Genomic DNA, 20,028 nt, shown 5'->3' on the forward strand with positions numbered 1-20,028 from the left:
CGGGAGCAAAGGTCAGTCCATTTTCTCTGCCTATACCGCCCTCCTCCTAGCAGAAAAAACAAGCTGGCTGACTCTCTCTATTTGGAGCAGTTTCCGAATCTCCTGGATAATGGAAATTCGATAGGTGGTAACCTCATTATTCTTGGAGATTTCAACTTTCACTTTGACTGTCCCGGAAACTCAAATACATCAAAACTCATTGATTCCATTAATGTTTTCAATCTCAAACAGTCAGTTAACCAACCCACCCATAACCATGGTCACATTTTAGACTGGATTCTTCATAGACCTGATGATAACATTCTACGGTCCTCCCTGGTATCCCATGACCTTGCATCAGATCACCTCTGCATTATATGCCATCTTGACGTATCAGTCCTTAACCATCCACCTTTATCCGCTATTAACAGAAACCTCCGTATGATAAATAGAATCAAACTAATGCAAGACATCCAAGCTAACCTACATCATGCTTACCTCCTACCGCAGCACAACTCGATAACTGTCTGCGTTCATTGCTTGACAAACATGCCCCAGCTACCAAGTGCAGAGTATAAATTCAAAAGTGTTCTCCATGGTTTTATCAGCGTTCTGGACCAGCTTCGCACTGCTAAAAGAGACCGCCGTAAAGCTGAGAGGCTCTGGCTTTCCACCAGACTCACTATTCATAAGCAAATCTATGAAGTCTCTAAGAAGAATGTCACAAATATAGTCCATGCAGCGAAATCAGCCCACTACGCTATTAAGACCATGGAAAGTTTCAGCTGCAAAGAGCTCTTCGAAATTACTAACAAGCTAATGTCAAGGAACAAATCAACACCACTTCCAACTACTTTCTCTCCAGTCGACCTTCCTGACATGTTTGCAAATTTCTTCCGTGACAAAGTACAAACCATTAGAGATAAGCTTGACACCACAATTTCAAGTGACTCGTCGTCACCATACAGTTGGGATACAGAATTTGAGCGGCAACCATTAGCAGCATTGAACCTGTCTCTATGGATTTTGTACGTACAATAATGATGAAGAGTGCACCAAAGTCATGTGAACTTGATCCAATTCCAACATCACTGCTGCTTGAGTGCTTAGATCCAGTATTCCCTTCACTAACTGATGTTATTAATACCTCTCTCTCATCCGGGGAATTCCCATCATTTTTCAAAACTGCCATTGTAAAGCATCTGCTGAAGAAACCAACACTAGACCATACTGATTTAAAGAACCACAGCCCAGTTTCTAATCTCCCATTCATATAAAAAATCTTACAAAAGGTTGTTCTATCCAAGCTTGTATCTCATCTAAATTCAAACAGTCTTTTTAACAATGTACAATCTGCATATCGCCCTTGCCACAGTACTGAAACTACTCTACTAAAAGTAGTTAATAACATTCTCTCTGCGTTGGATAGCGGAAAGATTACAGTCCTCACCCTCCTTGATTTGTCTGCAGCGTTTGACACAATAGACCATTATATATTACTTCGCCATCTCCAGCATGTATTTGGCATTCATGATACAGCCTTACTGTGATTCAAGTCCTACTTGGTCAACAGGACACAAATTGTATCTGCAAATGGAATACACTCCAGCCCAGTTGATCTATGTTGTGGTGTTCCACATGGGTCTGTTCTTGGACCTGTTCTCTTCATTCTGTACACTCAGTCGCTCTCAAGTGTCATAGATCATCATCCAGTGTCTCACCAAATCGTACCCTGATGACACCAAAATATACAAATCTAGCCACCCAACTGAAGTTGATGCTACCATCCAAGGTGTAGAGAGGTGCAGTTCTGATGTGAAATCATGGATGACATGTAACAAGCTGCAGATGAATGATGATAAAACTGAGGCCATTCTGATCACAACACAAAGACTTTTTCATTCACATCCTTTACCTCAAACAATAAATATAAGCAACGCCAACATTAAATTCACACAATCAGTACGAAACCTAGGTGTTACTCTGGACAGTACTCTCACATTGCACCAACATGTCATGAACATATGCAAGGCTGCATATCTTGAGCTGAGAAGCATCAGCTCAGTTCGCAAATATCTTTCAGTTGATGCCACTAAAACACGTCTGTGTTCATTAGTACTTTCAAGACTGGACTATTGTAACTCAATTCTGTCTGGTTCATCTCAATATCTACTCCAGAAGCTTCAAAAAAGTTCAAAACACAGCTGCTCGGATCATACTTAGAGTACCACGATCAGAGCACACCTCCCCGCTGCCCTGTACCCTACACTGGCTATCCATTCGATCCAGAATCAAACACAAAATTTGTTCTCTGTGCTACGTTTCACTGTCGGACTCTGGTCCAACATACCTATCCGACCTCACCCATGTGTATCCACCAGCAAGATACTTACGCTCCTCTTCTGACAATCGTATACTCAGTATTCCCACTATGAAAACAAAGTCATATGGACAGCGTTCTTTTGCATACCAGGGCCCAGCAACGTGGAATGAATTGCCCACTGAACTTAGACACAAAGACACAGTGATCACATTCAAGAGGGCTCTTAAAACTCACTTATTTCGACTGCAAGAACAAACTTAAAGACCTAATAATGTTTCCTACCTGAAATACTCTCAGCATGTTTTTTTTATTTTTTAAATGTTTTTCTAATTTCATGCTGTTTGTTTTTGTAATAATATTATTATATGTTTTTTATGTTATAGGTGTTGTCTAATGTTGTAAAGCGCTTAGAGCTTCTAAAGATTAGGCGCTATACAAAGTCCTCATTATTATTATTATTATTATTACTACGAGATAACAAGAAACAACCACATTTCATGTTTCACAAACCAATAACCCACCCTCTATGAAACAAAAAAATAATTTGATAACCATAAGCCCATGGTTACTACCAGATCTTTTTTTCATAAACCGAACACCTTACTACGTATTAACTGAACCACTACGACATATCCACAACTAGCTTTATTTTAATTTTCAACAATGACCACACTTCGAATCCACTTGCCCGACTCTCGAAATGTTTAAATTCGGCACGGGCAGTTTAAGTTTGTAATATACTTGCCCGCAGAAAAGTTCAAAAATCAAAGAGAACGAGGAAAAGGGACGTATTCAGTTCGTATTGCTGTATGGTCTGATTCTTATACGCATAGCAGCATCTTTATTTTATATATATATATATATATATATATATATATATATATATATATATATATATATATATATATATATATATATATATATATATATATATAGATAGATAGATAGATAGATCGTATTTTCTTTATCTACGTTTAAGCCCGATATATTTCATCTAATGGTACCAAACAACGTGATATTTTAACGAATGGCTTCGCCACTCATTAAAATATAATATGGTTTTGGGCACCACTAGATGAAATATATCGGATATTTATCTAGGAAAAGAAAATTGTCTTTTTATTGTATACTAAACATGCTCAAGAATCAAAATTTAGGATATTAAACTCACTTTTGGCACAACACGCTCACCTTCCCCAACCCATTTGTTGTAAATTATCCTAATTTTCATAGGTTGATCATATAAATATACGTGACTTAAGAAAGCGGTAGGATTGGGTTGATCTAATCTGTCGCAGTAAATAACATTTTTGTCATTTTGCAAACTATTAGAATCCTATCTGAAAAAAAATGCGAGTCCGACTCAGCAATGCATCACAACGGGTTTATCGCTGTTGTCAAAGAAGTAAAGAGAAAGAAGACCAGACAGATACGAACGGCGTCTGGTTCAATTTCTTTATGAAAGATTAATTTCCATGCCTGAAATGTAAGCAGTTTCGATTTATTTGATCTAGCTCACAAAGTACTCGTTTTCGTTGCTGCTAATTCAACTAAAGTAGGCACATACATTCAAGCATCATTTGGCATAATGGGAGATCTTATATTTTCACATTTGAAGACATAAGAATATATTTTTCACATGGGCAAATAATATAGATATATTTTCACATGAGAAAAAATTGGAATGAAAACATATGAAAATGATTTCGCTAAGTCTCTACATTTCACGCGTAGGTTTATAATAAATATTTATATTTTAACTTATTTTACATTAAATTACTTTTTAATCATCATATTTGTACTGATACGGGATTTACGACTAATCTGTCCATTAATATTTTGTGAACTTTAAAGGTCTATGTGCCAAGCTTGCCGACTCTAAAAAGACAGCTTGTCATAGAGTGCTTTGATGCATTTCGCCGATTTTGCAGTCATCCAACAACAGTTTAAGACACGCTGAAGATGCTGACATTGCGTAACAGGCAAAACTTTGCCTTTGAAAAGGACAAACGATCGCCATGGACTGCACAGCCCCCTCCCCCAGCAATAAATGGAGAAAATATAAATATTGTCATGCGTCTGTTGGTACGTGTTTATATCGTGCTAGGCATAAATTATTTCTCTACACTGAAGCAAATATCTGAAGATGCTTTCTGATCAAGTTTAGATCACGCCGAAAACCACGCAATGCAATATTTCGAGATATAATGCAACAATTTGGAATTCCAAGTTGTTGCGCGTAATTTCTCAAGAAAGGGTTTATTCCAAGTGTTGCCAACATTGCCACAATGTTCAAAATTAGTCCGAGTTTCCTTGCCACCCCATTTTTGATATTTGGACATTTATGTTGGGGTGTAGGGTCAGAGCGCATTCCCTATCGAAAAGTTGGAATTCGCCGACACCATTTGGTGTCGGCATAAGGTAGCCGCTTTCTAGCCGGCCCATCAAACTTGAACGACCTTTCATCGAGGTGTACCTGCATGAAATTGATAGGAATATGATTTATTTTCTCAGAAATTGTCATTCGTTGTGTTTAATCCGCTGATACTCGAGACGAAAGTACATCAATGCTAAAATTTAATCTGGATCTGATCATTTGCATTTCTTGTCACGTGACTACTACACAATTCGCATTGAACCTATAAATAAGTCATGTAATTTTTATAGAAAAATGAAAAAACATAAACTTCTCAAAATATTTATTGTGAAAACAACGACGAAAATCTGTAAATGTTGCAGCAATTTGAAGAAAAAACAGATTCACTACGAAGAGCAGATGTCAATATTGTCTGGTTCCCTACTTAGTATGATATAGCAGAGGGCAACGCAGGGAGCATACTAAGCAGGGAAACAGACTAGTATCAATATGGTAGTTACGTGATACCAACAAAAAACATCGATGACACGTGCTCGGTAGTTCTTGAAAATGGTTTTCTCCACCTGCTGCAATACCGACAGGTTTCTATTCGTTGTTCTCAGAATAAATATGTTGAGAATTAAGCGTGCATTATATTTATTTACAAACATTAAGTGACTATTATATAATATGTACAACAACTTGGGAAATTTGTTTATTGTAGATATCACGTGACTATATGACCTCTGATGTCACTGACATGTAGGTTCCGAGATTTGTATAGTCATGTGACTCGGAAAGCAAATGGCCAGATCCAGGTCAAATTTCAGCAACGACGTACTTTTGTCTCGTCTGTCAGCGGATTAAAGACATGACGAATGCGATGCTCACGATGTTTGAGAAAATAAATCATATTCCTATCGATTTCATGCAGGTATATATTGATGAAAGGTCGGCTAGAAAGCGTCTACCCCATGCCGACACCAAATGGTGTCCGCGAATTACAACTTTTCGATAGGGAATGCACTCTGACCCTACACCCCAATATAAATGTCCAAATATCAAAAAATGGGGTGGCAAGGGTCAGAGGAAACTCGGACTAGTTCGAAATGAAAACTGGAGGTGGAGCCGTGTCAATTCACTTAGATTTGCACGGTGTCACAAATAGGATTTGATCCGGAAATATTTTGTAAATATCACAGAAAGGACCGTTCAACCGACCACAACTCGAGAACCGCGAGAAATACCAGTGTTGTGTGGATGCACAAATTTCATAACTGACGCGATCAATCCCAAACGGTGCATCAGTTTAATTTATATCCAGTCTCATATGACTACTTGCATCAGTGTAAGTAACGGTTTGGGGGCTGATTTATCGGAATAATAAGTACTAGCGCATGTTCCATATTTCAGCAGGAAACTTATGATTTCAAATTCTAAATTTAAATAAGTTTTTAGATTTATATTTTGATAATGAGAAATAGCTATTTTTAAATAACCTGTATTAAGACCTCCAGATGACATATTGATGTTAACTGCCCAAACTTGCCGGTACTAATGATCTATTGGTGGTAGTTCTACAGGCGTTTGCTAACCAATTAACTGACACAAAACGTTGATTTCTCCCTATATAGCTAAAGCGAACATCAGCTAATATCTATGTTACTTCTAATATCCATTTATTGTAATAAACATTATTAAAACAATGTTTTATGACAGAGAACGCACGTGAAAAGACGTGTTTTCTTCATTACCATTAATGATTCTAGCCCACTAGTTTATCGGGCGAGTTTTTATGCTTAGAATTGAGAGGAACAAACCAATTACACCGTATACCACCATATAGAAGAGTCATATATTTTACATTTAGTATATCTCTAAGGAAAGAGTTTATTCTACTGTATCAGATCTTACAAACACCCAAGTATCAGAATAATATGTTCAAATCGGAACCATGGTATAATCGAACAGTTTTAGCTGGCTATCCATAAGCCAATGTAAACTATGTGTAAGCTTTTAAAGTAAATACACAATTTTATTAGCTTTAGATACTAGCTTTTCCAGGCCAGAGAACTTTCAATCATTGTGAAATATACGGCCTGAGTGTGTGTGTGTGTGTGTGTATACATATATATATATATATATATATATATACAAACACACCCACCCCATATATATAGAAAAACAGAAAATTCATTATTCACACAGAGACACGATTTGATATCATTTATAAATAGTTAATACAACATTAATTTACATCTGATGCCACAATCCAGCTCTTCATATATTATCAACGGTACCCTCATTTTTTTTTTTTACAGTCTCTAAAATAATCAATAAAGGTATACAAAAGACATATGTTGTCTATTGTGGAATTGCTATTACTGAATCCAGCTTGAGTCTCGGATAGTAATTTATTAGACCATCTAAAATTTAATATAGAAGTAAAACGTTTTCAAAACAGCTGACTAAAGTAATTGTTCTAGAATTTTCTATACTGGCTTGTCACCTTGATGTTTATAAATTAGCACAATAACACCTTTAGTCCAACCACCTGGTAGTCAACAAGTAGAGAAGATTATATTAACAAGTTTTGCATATATATTCAACATTCAAACAATTGAGACTTTTATGCGATCAGTTGAATGTACTTGATTATTTTCTATATTGTTAATATTACAGGACTAAGCTTGGGTTCATAGAAATTGTAAATCAATCCAGTGTTTACAAATGGGTTTACTGTGCAGTAGGTTTAGCAGAATGTAATATAAATCGTGAGGAAATTGATTACCCAGAAAATACATTTGAAACAAATATACCTCACAGTAACATCATCTGCGCATTACTTATTCATTTGCCAGTACATTCATTAAGAGTAACCTAGTATCCCTCATCTTTTTTAATCATCCCGATGAAAAGACGAGGACAAACTAAAACTAATATGCAAGCGTAAATACACGAATTACAGGTGTATAAGAAATCAGTGTGGTAGAGAGGGATAGAGCAGAAAGACAGACAGACAGACAGGCACATGGACAGAATGGTAAGCCGATATAAGAACAAGCCAACTGATAGCCTGTTAAGTGTACTCAGAGATGAACAACATACATTAATTCCATTGGAATATATGAAGATACACACACATCTCAGAGAAATATACAAAGTACATTAAAACTGATTTATCTAGCATGCCTAATATACATAGCATATAAGTCTATGTAGCTTATCGTATGGGACAAAGGTCACATATCATGTAGTACTTTCAAACAAAACACCAAACTCTCATCTGGGAATGCAAAGAAATTAAAAATAATAACTACCGTACATCTAAATACATTTCTTGTGCAAGTACACCTGCATAGGCATGTATCCCGCCACCACTTTTATACTACGCAAATACCTTACGTACATGTTAAGATCACAAATCGATTTTTTTTATAAAAAAAACTGTTAAATATGTTTAGTTGCATTCTACCTTATTGATTAGGTAAACATTTTTACAAGTTACGACCCTGTTGTGTGCAATATGACCAAAATATTACAAGTACCAATTTAAAGTGAGCATTTATTTCATCCTTAACAAGATTATAACTGAAATAAAATTAACCTAAAATGAGAAAAATGTACATAGTACAAAGAAAACATCAACATTGACAAAATAATAAACGCAGAAAATAAAAGTACTAATCTAATCCATGCCTCCAAATATCCATTTCAGTTGGAAATATACTGCCAAAGAAACATCTTGCAACCTGAACAATTCTGAAAGGAAATATGTGTTTTTAATGGAAGACTTAAATGCCAGAACTCATAACATGAATGAATATTTGGAATTAGACAAGTTCCGTCTCAAACTCTTTAACTTTGGTGCCGACTACGCAAAGCTTTTCAACGATATCACCAGCCTTCCCGATGAATATAAATTCTCTTAAAAACAAGTAATACTTGACCGGAAAATTAATAATAAGGGGAAACATATGATAGACATATGTAGAAACAGTAATCTTGTTACATTAAATAGAAGATGGTGATGATATGATTGTTGGCTGGACAACTTTCCGAAACACTGATGTTTTATGGACTATTCTATGATCTCAATAAACGCTCTGAAATATGTTAATTTTTGCATACATGAACCTAACCCACTTTATACTGACGTCACTCAGTGCTAATTACTGCTTAAGTTTTTACCACAAAATCATGCCAGTTTTACTTGAGGATAACAAAACTGTATCACAAGATGGCAAGAAAATAGATTGTATTAATAATATTGATACTGGTAAATTTGAAGAGATAGTAAATAAGACCAGGGATGCACACAATAGTACAGTAATACCTCGAACATTCGCGAGGTTAGGTTCCAGAACCAGTCGCGGATCAGGAGGAATCGCGAATGTTTGGTACAAGTCACTAAAAATGCTAATAAATGCTTATTTCTAGGGTTTAAACCCTAAATATGACCCAAATCATGCTCCCAAAGCACTATAATTTCATTTAAAAGTTAGCTTAATACATTACCCTTAAAAAGAGAAATAAATGGTTGACGCAAAGATAGAGTACAGTATCGCCTAATGGGTATTTGCCACACTAGCGCATTTACAGCACGGTACGTGTATACTAATATTACCCTTATACTAATTCATTGGCTGCCGTTTTCTTTAGCACTCACAGTAAGGTAAAACCAAGTAACGAATGAGACTGTAAACTTAATGACTGACGTTTTCTTTGTCATTGTCAGGAAAGTAAACTAGGTAAACTTCATGTCACAGAAGTCATATAACGAAGGTACAATTCAATAAAATAAAGAAAACATGTACGTAGAGGGTTACCAATGAAAATTTCGCGAATCCCTGAATTCGCGAATCCAGAAACGCGAATGCACGAGGTATTACTGTATAGAATACATCGATAAAAATTATATAAATTATTGCACTCATCGATAAAAATTATATAAATTATTGTACTCATCGATAAAAATTATATAAATTATTGTACTCATCGATAAAAATTATATAAATTATTGTACTCATCGATAAAAATTATATAAATTATTGTACTCATCGATAAAAATTATATAAATTATTGTACTCATCGATCGCCTCTTTATGTAACGATTCTGCTACAAAATGTTTTGTTGTTAGTTGTGATCACAGCGGTATAAAAATAACAGAATTAAATACCAAAAATCCCGCTGAAAATATCACCAGGCAAGAAAAACACAGAACAAAAACTGAACTTATACAAATAGAACAAACCTCGTGAACGCAAGTAAAATATAAAATTAAAAAACGATGAACTATAAACAGGATGAATAGTTTAGCGCAAATAACTGCGGAAAAATGAAAATTTAAAAATACCCAGGGATTACTGGAAAATGCTAAATAACATAAGAAAGGGGCGGAGGAACAAAATATTAACTTCGAAGAATTATTTAAATTTAAAAAATAAGAATGTTGACAAAGAAATCGATTTTTTTCCCCCAAGATGACATAAATAATACAATAGATGGCAGCGACGAAATTCTTAATTCTGCAATTACTGAGTGAGAAATTATCAATTTTATTAAGTCTTAAGAACAAAATACCGTCGAATGATAATGTATAAAACGAATATTTAAAATGAACCTTTGACATGCTTATGCCCTTATATATCTCACTTTTCAAATAAAATATTTAACACTGGTCTGATTCCGGACGCTTGGCTTGAAGGAATAATCAGACCAATATAGAATGGGATATGGGACCCACGCTCACCTGATAATTATAGACCTATCACGATTGTGAGCTGCTTTAGTATACTTTATACACCTGTTCTTGAAGAAAAAGACTGGTTTTTTGGTTTTCACGCTGCTGTTATAGAGAACCAAGCCGGATTCGGGCCAGGTTATTCAACTACAGACCATATATTTTACACGCTCTTGCTAAATTTTAAAAACTTGCAACATGAAATTATTGAATGCTTTTAGTGATTTTAGTAGCGCTCTCGACAGTGTTTGGAGGATAGGGTTGTGGATGCAACGATTAGACAACATTATCAGTGCAAACAATATTTAGAATAATATATAATATGCATCACAAAAATCAAATTTTGTGTCAGTTATGCGGGAGAGTAATCCGCTCTCTTTCATTGTAGTAAGGGTGAGGCAAGGTGAAAATCTTTTACCAATGCTATTTATCATGTATCTAGATAACTTAGAAATATATATGTTTGAAAATGAGCGCACTAATGTGCAGTTACATTTTCCTGATCACTAGATGCTTTTCTTTCTTTTAATTTTTATACTGCTTTACGCCGATGGCACTGTTATTTTTGGCACCACTTTCGTTCAGAGTAGAGAGGTTGTGAGGCCAAGTGAAAATATTTCGCCAATTTTCTTTATCATTTCTTCTGAATGACTTAGAAAAATATCTGTTAGAAAATGGGTTCACTAGTATGCAGTACATTTTTCGGATCACTATTTGTTGTTTTGCCGACTCATTTTTATACTGCTTTACACTGAGGACACTGCTATTTATAGTACTTACTAAAGAAAACTCTTTCCAGCATAATTTAAATGTGTTTTACGAATACTCAGAGCTATGTAAATTGAGTATCGCTTTCACAAAGACAAATAATGTTATTTTTTTGCACACGAAAAGATGATAAATATAGATTTATTATAAGCGATAATCTAATAGACATAGGTGCTGAATTCAAATAGTTGGGTGTTATTTAAATAGTTGCGTGTTATTTTTCTAAAAATGGAAGGGTTTTTTAGTGAATTAAATACGAAATTGACCAAGCTAGAAAGGCCCTTCATCTACTTTACCGAAAAATCAGATATTTCAGTCTTCCCGTAAACCTGCAATTACATCCTTTTGGTTATACTAATTTTCCGATTTCATAATATGGACGTAATATTTTGGGATTTAAAAGTATCACAATTATTGAAAATTTGCATATAGAGCTTTTAAGAATGATCCTAAAACTGAGGAAAAGAACTCATATATTCATGCTTTATTCAGAACTAGGATTTTGGTATATCAATTATCAATGGCACATGGATTAAAACTTACTAGACTCCTTTATCAACTACATTTTTTTTACAAAGTCATCGTTAACGCTAATATTTATCAATGGATGAATAGCATTGTAAAAAAACACACACACACACTCTGATAGCTGTTGAGAGACCTGACCTTCTGTAGTATGAATTTATTAATAATCCGAAAGTTACAAAACACATGATAACAGAAACTTTGAAAGATCTCTACATACAGGAAAGGCAATCGTCAGTAACCTTATCATCCAAGGAAATGTTTTACCGTTGTTTAAAAGAAGACCCAGGAATCAGTATTTACCACTGATAAAGTACAGAACTTCCAATCACAGACTTCCCATTGAAATCGGTCGTTGGGGCAATACACCGTTTGAGGAAAGAAAACGTAATCATTTTGACGAAAATGTCATGGGGACGAAAACCATTTATTTGTTCATTGGTCCGAAATGTCACAAAGAAAGAGATATATTTCTAAACCGTTCTATTAGAGCAAACCATGTTTTGGAAAGTTGCAAACCTTATTTTCCATCAATAAGTCTCCAAAATCTTGCTAAGTTTACTGTAATAATGAAGAAAATATCATACATTTTGTGCTATATGTTGAAGCGGAAGTTTTCCATACTTCACAATAATATATTATTTTTTCTCATGCGACTTTTGTACACTCCAGGAAAATCATTATATTCTACCATAACAATGTTACGTTAATGTTCATAAATGATCTCACATTATGTCTAAATGTTTATTCTTGTTCTGATTGTTAATGTTGACCCATCATAGGATTTGTTCCTCATTAAACCAGAAGTTGAAAAAGGGTCCACTTTTTCGTAACCTCATCGCTTCTGTTATTCACTTTGGTTACATATTTTTCTAGACTTTTGTCTGATTAAACACACTTTTTATAATAGGTTAGATTTTTAGATTTTCGGATCGCCTCGAGATCTGTATATAACATATTTTGCAAGCAAATCTGAGAGTTAATCATATCATCAAAGATTTATAATCATAACAGTTGTGGTATTCTCATATGCCACCTATGTGTGGCCTGGGATTTACTTTTATTAATATAAGCTCTGTTATCATTATGTTCTATTCAACTAATTCTGGTGTTTATTACTAGGTGATAAATCCGTGAACAAAAGTTATTAAAATTTTTCAAACTGACCAGTTAGAAAGTTGCTTATTGCTTGTCCTATAATTAGAAAAAAACAACATAAATAGTAATCATGTTAGCCTAATTGACCAGAAAGAAAACAAAAGAACTGGAAAAAGTAATTCTGGCTCAAGGTTTCCTAAATAACTAATGAGGTAGACAATAATTGCATCTGGTGACTTTACTGCAGCTCGACATGGCCATCATTAACAAATTCTAAATTATCTCATCCTGCAACTCGACATGGCCATCATTAACAAATTCTAAATTATCTCATCCTGCAACTCGACATGGCCATCATTAACAAATTCTAAATTAACTGATCCTGCAACTCGACATGGCCATCATTAACAAATTCTAAATTATCTCATCCTGCAACTCGACATGGCCATTATTAACAAATTCTAAATTATCTCATCCTGCAACTCGACATGACCATCATTAACAAATTCTAAATTAACTGATCCTGCAACTCGACATGGCCATCATTAACAAATTCTAAATTATCTCATCCTGCAACTCGACATGGCCATCATTAACAAATTCTAAATTATCTCATCCTGCAACTCGACATGGCCATCATTAACAAATTCTAAATTATCTCATCCTGCAACTCGACATGACCATCATTAACAAATTCTAAATTAACTGATCCTGCAACTCGACATGGCCATCATTAACAAATTCTAAATTATCTCATCCTGCAACTCGACACGGCCATAATTAACAAATTCTAAATTATCTGATCCTGCAACTCGACATGGCCATCATTAACAAATTCTAAATTAACTGATCCTGCAACTCGACATGGCCATCATTAACAAATTCTAAATTATCTCATCCTGCAACTCGACATGGCCATTATTAACAAATTCTAAATTAACTGATCCTGCAACTCGACATGGCCATCATTAACAAATTCTAAATTATCTCATCCTGCAACTCGACATGGCCATCATTAACAAATTCTAAATTAACTGATCCTACAACTCGACATGGCCATCATTAACAAATTCTAAATTATCTCATCCTGCAACTCGACATGGCCATCATTAACAAATTCTAAATTATCTCATCCTGCAACTCGACATGGCCATTATTAACAAATTCTAAATTATCTCATCCTGCAACTCGACATGGCCATTATTAACAAATTCTAAATTATCTCATCCTGCAATTCGACATGGCCATTATTAACAAATTCTAAATTATCTCATCCTGCAACTTGACATGGCCATCATTAACAAATTCTAAATTATCTGATCCTGCAACTCGACATGGCCATTATTAGCAAATTCTAAATTAACTGATCCTGCAACTCGACATGGCCATCATTAACAAATTCTAAATTATCTGATCCTGCTACAGTAACAATATTATTTTTTTTTTCTGCTGTAATAGGAGTTATCGACAACATTCGCCGCTTCTGTCATTTAGTGGATTATTCGCTGGTCACTATCTGTCCACTATCCGTTATCTCTTTGGAAGTTTTAATTGTAACGTGCGTATTTTCCATTCTAACGATTATTTTTCTTATAAAAAAAGCAATGATTTGGAAGCATTTTCTTAAACCGTCTACTAGATCTTATCACATAAGCTTTACTCACCGCTGCATTTCTGCTTTCCCATACAAGGGGTCATCTTTTCTTTCTTTCATACACTTATTGCCAAACCATGACATTGAGTCAGTTTTCTTTCTTACGTGCATTTGCAGACTTTCACGGATATGTCCTTTATGACAAAAATGTCAGCTTAGCAGAGCTAATAAAAATGTTACGTATATCACTGATGATTCCATATACATCGTCTTGTGACATTATCTTTATTTATACGCTCCTCAATTCGAAGTCGTTATCATTCAAATTTTGAGACTTTCTTTGCACCAGGAATTCATTTTTGTCTCGAATTCGACAATATTCTAGTTCTGTTTTCTGTGATGTAAGCATGTAACTGATGACATCCAATAATGTATGTATTGTAAGTACAGTGAATATTCTAAAACAATGCATTAAAATCAAGCACTTTGAAATGTCGTACAACTGGAAGCTATCGAAAGTCTTTACTTAATAAACAATTAGGCTCTTATCACCGTATGTGCATTTTCCAACTCACCTGTCTACACTCACACTTCCGTTACACATATACATATTATTATATTTATACAAAAATTCAATAAATGCACACCATACCTATTCCGTTTCTGTCTTGTAGTAGTGGACCTGGGGTATATACTAACCGAACACTTGTACCCTATGTTTAATTCGTACCATTGTCGAGACTGCATATATCAAGGAGGTTGTTACCGATTTAGGATGAGTCAGCAGTTCTGTCATTAAAATCGCCAATGAGAAAAATATGGCATGTATGCTGATTCAAAGGTCACATTCTGATTTTGATTCTACAACGTCCAAAATCATGGGGGAAGGGAGAGAATCTTTAACAAGAACTGGTATACTCCGAATACCTTGCAAATATCTACGTCTGTTTTTGTTTTTATTTAATATTTTCTAATTATTTGATAACCACTGACACTGATTTCATTGATGTCCTTATCATTAGTTTGGACAAATCAAACAGCATCATAAGAATCAATATATTTAGGTCATAAGAGCTTTGGTCGTAAACTACAAACATACAAATTCAAATTTCAAATAGATTAGTTGTACAGGATTATAGGATCATATTTTACAGGATTATAGGATCATATTTTACAGGATTATAGGATCATATTTTACAGGATTATAGGATCATATTTTACAGGATTATAGGATCATATTTTACAGGATTATAGGATCATATTTTACAGGATTATAGGATCATATTTTACAGGATTATACTCCTGATATATACTCCCTTGACACCATTAATACCATTGCGCTTGTACTGTGTCAGTTTCTGGGTCAGTATTAGCTAATAAACTGAAGGGATTAACCATGTTCAGGTTCATACTGACCTTTCGTTAGCCAGCCGTACAGTCAATATGCTTGTACCTTATTGACGATCCTAATGACCTCTAATAGGATTTGATTTTGTACACTCTGAACTGCATGTCTCGGTCATTCATTTTTCTCTGGTTTGCATAACACAGTTGAGTTTCTTTATCTGTTTCAACAAAATCGTATGCGACATCAGACTTCTGCTGGTCATGTCTGTCTGGAGATGAAGATCTGCTGCTGCTTGAGTGCTTAGATCCAGTATTGCCTTCACTAACTGATGTTATTAATACCTCTCTCTCATCAGGGGAATTCCCATCATTTTTCAAAACTGCCATTGTAAAGCATCTGCTGAAGAAGCCAACACTCTACCATAACGATTTAAAGAACTACCGCCCAGTTTTTAATCTCCCATTTATATAAAAAATCTAAGAAAAGGTTGTTCTATACCAGCTTGTATTTCATCTGAATTGAAACAGTCTTTTTAACAATGTACAACCTGCATATCATATCGCCCTTGCCACAGTACTGAAACTACTCTTCTAAAAGTAGTTAATGACATTCTTTCTGCTTTGGATAGCGGAAAGATTACAGTCATCGCCCTCCTTGATTTGTCCGCAGCATTTGACACAATAGGCCATGATAAATTACTTAACCGTCTCCAGCATATATTTGGCATTTATGATACAGCTTTACTGTGGTTCAAGTCCTACTTGATCAACAGGACACAAATTGTGTCTGCAAATGGCATACACTCCAGCCCAGTTAACCTATGTTGTGGTGTTCCAGAGGGATTTGTTCTTGGACCTGTTCTCTTCATTCTCTACACTCAACCGTTGTCAAGTGTGATAGATCATCATGCAGTGTCTCACCAATCGTACGCTGATGACACCAAAATATACAAATCTAGCCACCCAACTGAAGTTGATGCTACCATCCAAGGTGTAGAGAGGTGCATTTCTGATGTGAAATCATGGATGACATATAACAAGCTGCAGATGAATGATGATAAAACTGAGGCCATTCTGATCACAACACAAAGACTTTTTCATTCACATCCTTTACCTCAAACAATAAATATAAGCAACACCAACATTAAATTCACACAATCAGTACGAAACCTAGGTGTTACTCTGGACAGTACTCTCACATTGCATCAACATGTCATGAACATATGCAAGGCTGCATATCCTGAGCTGAGACGCATCAGCTCCATTCGCAAATATATTACAGTTGATGCCACTAAAACACGTCTGTGTTCATTAGTACTTTCAAGACTGGACTATTGTAAATCAATTATGTCTGGTTCATCTCAATATCTACTCCAGAAACTTCAAAAAGTTCAAAACACAGCTGCTCTGGTCATACTTAGAGTACCACGATCAGAGCACACCTCCCCGCTGCTCTGTACCCTACACTGGCTATCCATTCGATCCAGAATCAAACACAAAATTTGTTCTCTGTGCTACGTTTCACTGTCGGACTCTAGTCTAACATACCTATCCGACCTCAACCATGTGTACACACCAATAAGATACTTACGCTCCTCTTCTGACAATCGTATACTCATTATTCCCACTATGAAAACAAAGTCATATGGACAATGTTCTTTTGCATACCAGGGCCCAGCAACGTGGAATGAATTGCCCAATGAACTTAGACACAAAGACACAGTGACCCCATTCAAAAGTGCTCTTAAAACTCACTTATTTTGACTGCAAGAACAAACTTAAAGACGTAATAATGTTTCCTACCTTAAATATTTTCAGCGTGTTTTTTTTCTCTCATGTTTTCTAATTTCATGGTGTTTATTTTTTGTAATCATATCATTATATACGTTTTTTATGTTATAGGTGTTGTCTAATGTTGTAAAGCGCTCAGGGCTTCTAAAGATTAGGCGCTATACAAGGTCCTCATTATTATTATTATTATTATTATTTAAGGGTCATAGAAACTTGTGGAGATTATCCATTTGGATGCAAATGCACGGGTATAACGTTGGCATGTAGGGGTGAGGGTGCCAACGACGGCAGCGATGTTTAAATTGGAATTGCATGGCAGTTTGATTCAAAGAAATAATTAAGGCAATTGTTGAAAAGAATTACGGAGATCCCCTCCCCCCAACCTCCCAACCCCAAACAAAACAAAACTAAATTACGATCGTTCTTTCTTGATACAAAATGTAGTTTTTACCCAAAATAACACGAGATCCAATTTTTACAGAAATGACCTATAGTTGCGCAGAATTACCAGACGCGCAGAATCGGCCGACATGAGGGTATGGGTACACCACTATTTCCCACAGGGGCTCGTATCGTTGCTTACAATTGACCTGTCATACATGTGCTATATAATATTATATAGTACATGTATGACAGGTCAATTGTAAGCAATGATACAAGTCCCTTTGCTATCTCCAAGCGAGTTGCTGGAATTCTTACGTTTCTTTGTCTTTCCCGGTAATACTTTTCATTTACCAAATAAATAAATAAAGAAATAAATAAATAAATAAATAAATAATAGTAAGCAAGGGATACAGCATGCATGTTACCGTGTTATCGTCTGCAGCATGCTTACGTTTCAAGGGCCAATGAAGTCTTCTTTCAGCAGTGATACAAAATATAAACTGAATGACAAACTGATGCACACACACCGATATTCAGGAAGTTTCTTAACTTGAGCAAATATTTTCCTGGATGTACCCATACAGAGTATAATATTTGTCAAAATTTACTTTAAAAAATTACCTGTATGTAACAGAATTTATATGTACCTTTCATATAATGAATATTTCAGTTTTATTGGCTCGAATAGTCGGATAAAAATTATCGACTCAGTATTATAGAATGAATTGTGAAAAATAAAATGTTTTTGCAGATGTTTTAAATAAGTGGTAGACAGTTTGCATGTCGAATTAAAAAAGTAATTTTATGGTTCGTAACTTTTATTTCAGACTGCTCTGGTGCTACTCAATTGTACTCGAAAACTTGTAAATAATAATAATAATAATAATAATAATAATAATAATAATAGATTTTATCTAATGTTAAATGTAAGAACCGTATCGGGTATTATTTTACATATACAATATAGTGACCATGAGAAAGAAAATAACATGACCGTACTAACTTTAAGTGCATATTTATCATGTGCAGTGAATATGACCTTAAAAACTACACTATTTCTATTTTGTCAAACAATGCAATTAATCATACATTTTGTTCATACTTTCTTTAACAAATATAAAATATATGAATTATTAGTACCATAATTACTCAGACAAATGCGAATCTCACCATATTGCTAGATTTTAAACTTGTTCGCTCCTTTCGTAGACCTAAAGATCACATTTCATAATTTTGATCGCCGATAAAACGAAAGTGAGTTTGCAGTGTTAATTACGTCACATTGACATAATCCATACGTCATAGAGCGTGAGCGTTCATTTTGACGTCACAGTGATGGATGAAGAGTTTTCCATTGTTTCAAGACATTGTGTTTTTGCCATTGTTGCAGACTATTTTGTGACGAAATAATGTTTGGCCAATGTCCAATCACAGTGCGCCCAGAGGATCTCGCCGGGCAATATGGTATTTAAAAAATTTCTCCAAATATTTTGCTCCCTTTTTTAGAAATTGAATAACATAAGTGTGATATCAATCAGTCGCTTGTAAATGGGGTTGTCATATACCGTTTCAACACTGGCTTTTCCTATCTTTTACAAACAACCTTATTAGTTAACTTTTTAATAAATAATAATCGCTGACCAAAATATTCCTGATATTTAAAAAAAGTCCTAATTTCTCAAAATCGCACCGCCTTGCTGAGCACATTCTGTTTCCAGAGTACGACAGTTTAGGGCCATGGAAACATTCCATGAAAGAAGTTTATCCTGCAAATCATCATAAGTAGGGCAGGCCTTTGCCTAACATTTATTTAGACTGGTTCATTATAATTATTGTTAAGATGCAAACAAAATGTTGGTACATAACATCTGTTGTCTTGCTGTGAATATCACGGCCGGCCTTTGGCATATTGGACAGATTTGGCCCAATTGGGCCCCAAGCTCAAAGTAGCCTAGCGCGCTAGTAATTTTGAAAAATATAACTTTAGAGAGAAAGTAATTTTAAAGAGATGGAAGGAAATTTTCAATATCATTTAAAACTTGTTCAAAAGTTTATTTCCAAATACAGGGGCCTCGCGTATAAATCATGTACCGCGTTTGCTAAGGCCGTTTCTGCGGAA

The 20,028-nt window shown here is 35.0% G+C and overlaps 1 protein-coding gene across 1 annotated transcript in view; it reads left to right on the top strand.

The window, feature by feature from the left end:
* Positions 1-19,241: 19,241 nt before the first annotated feature.
* Positions 19,242-20,028, top strand: part of LOC149801060 (uncharacterized) — a 34,024-nt gene continuing 33,237 nt past the window's right edge. The window contains exon 1 of the mRNA XM_089954242.1: positions 19,242-19,373. Coding sequence (XP_089810368.1) covers positions 19,319-19,373 — 55 coding nt within the window. The 5' untranslated portion in view covers positions 19,242-19,318. The remainder of the gene's footprint in view (positions 19,374-20,028) is intronic.

This window comes from Sinohyriopsis cumingii, chromosome 4 (assembly GCF_028554795.1).
Source record: "Sinohyriopsis cumingii isolate HCF-2022 chromosome 4, ASM2855479v2, whole genome shotgun sequence".
Classification (NCBI taxonomy): domain Eukaryota; kingdom Metazoa; phylum Mollusca; class Bivalvia; order Unionida; family Unionidae; genus Sinohyriopsis; species Sinohyriopsis cumingii.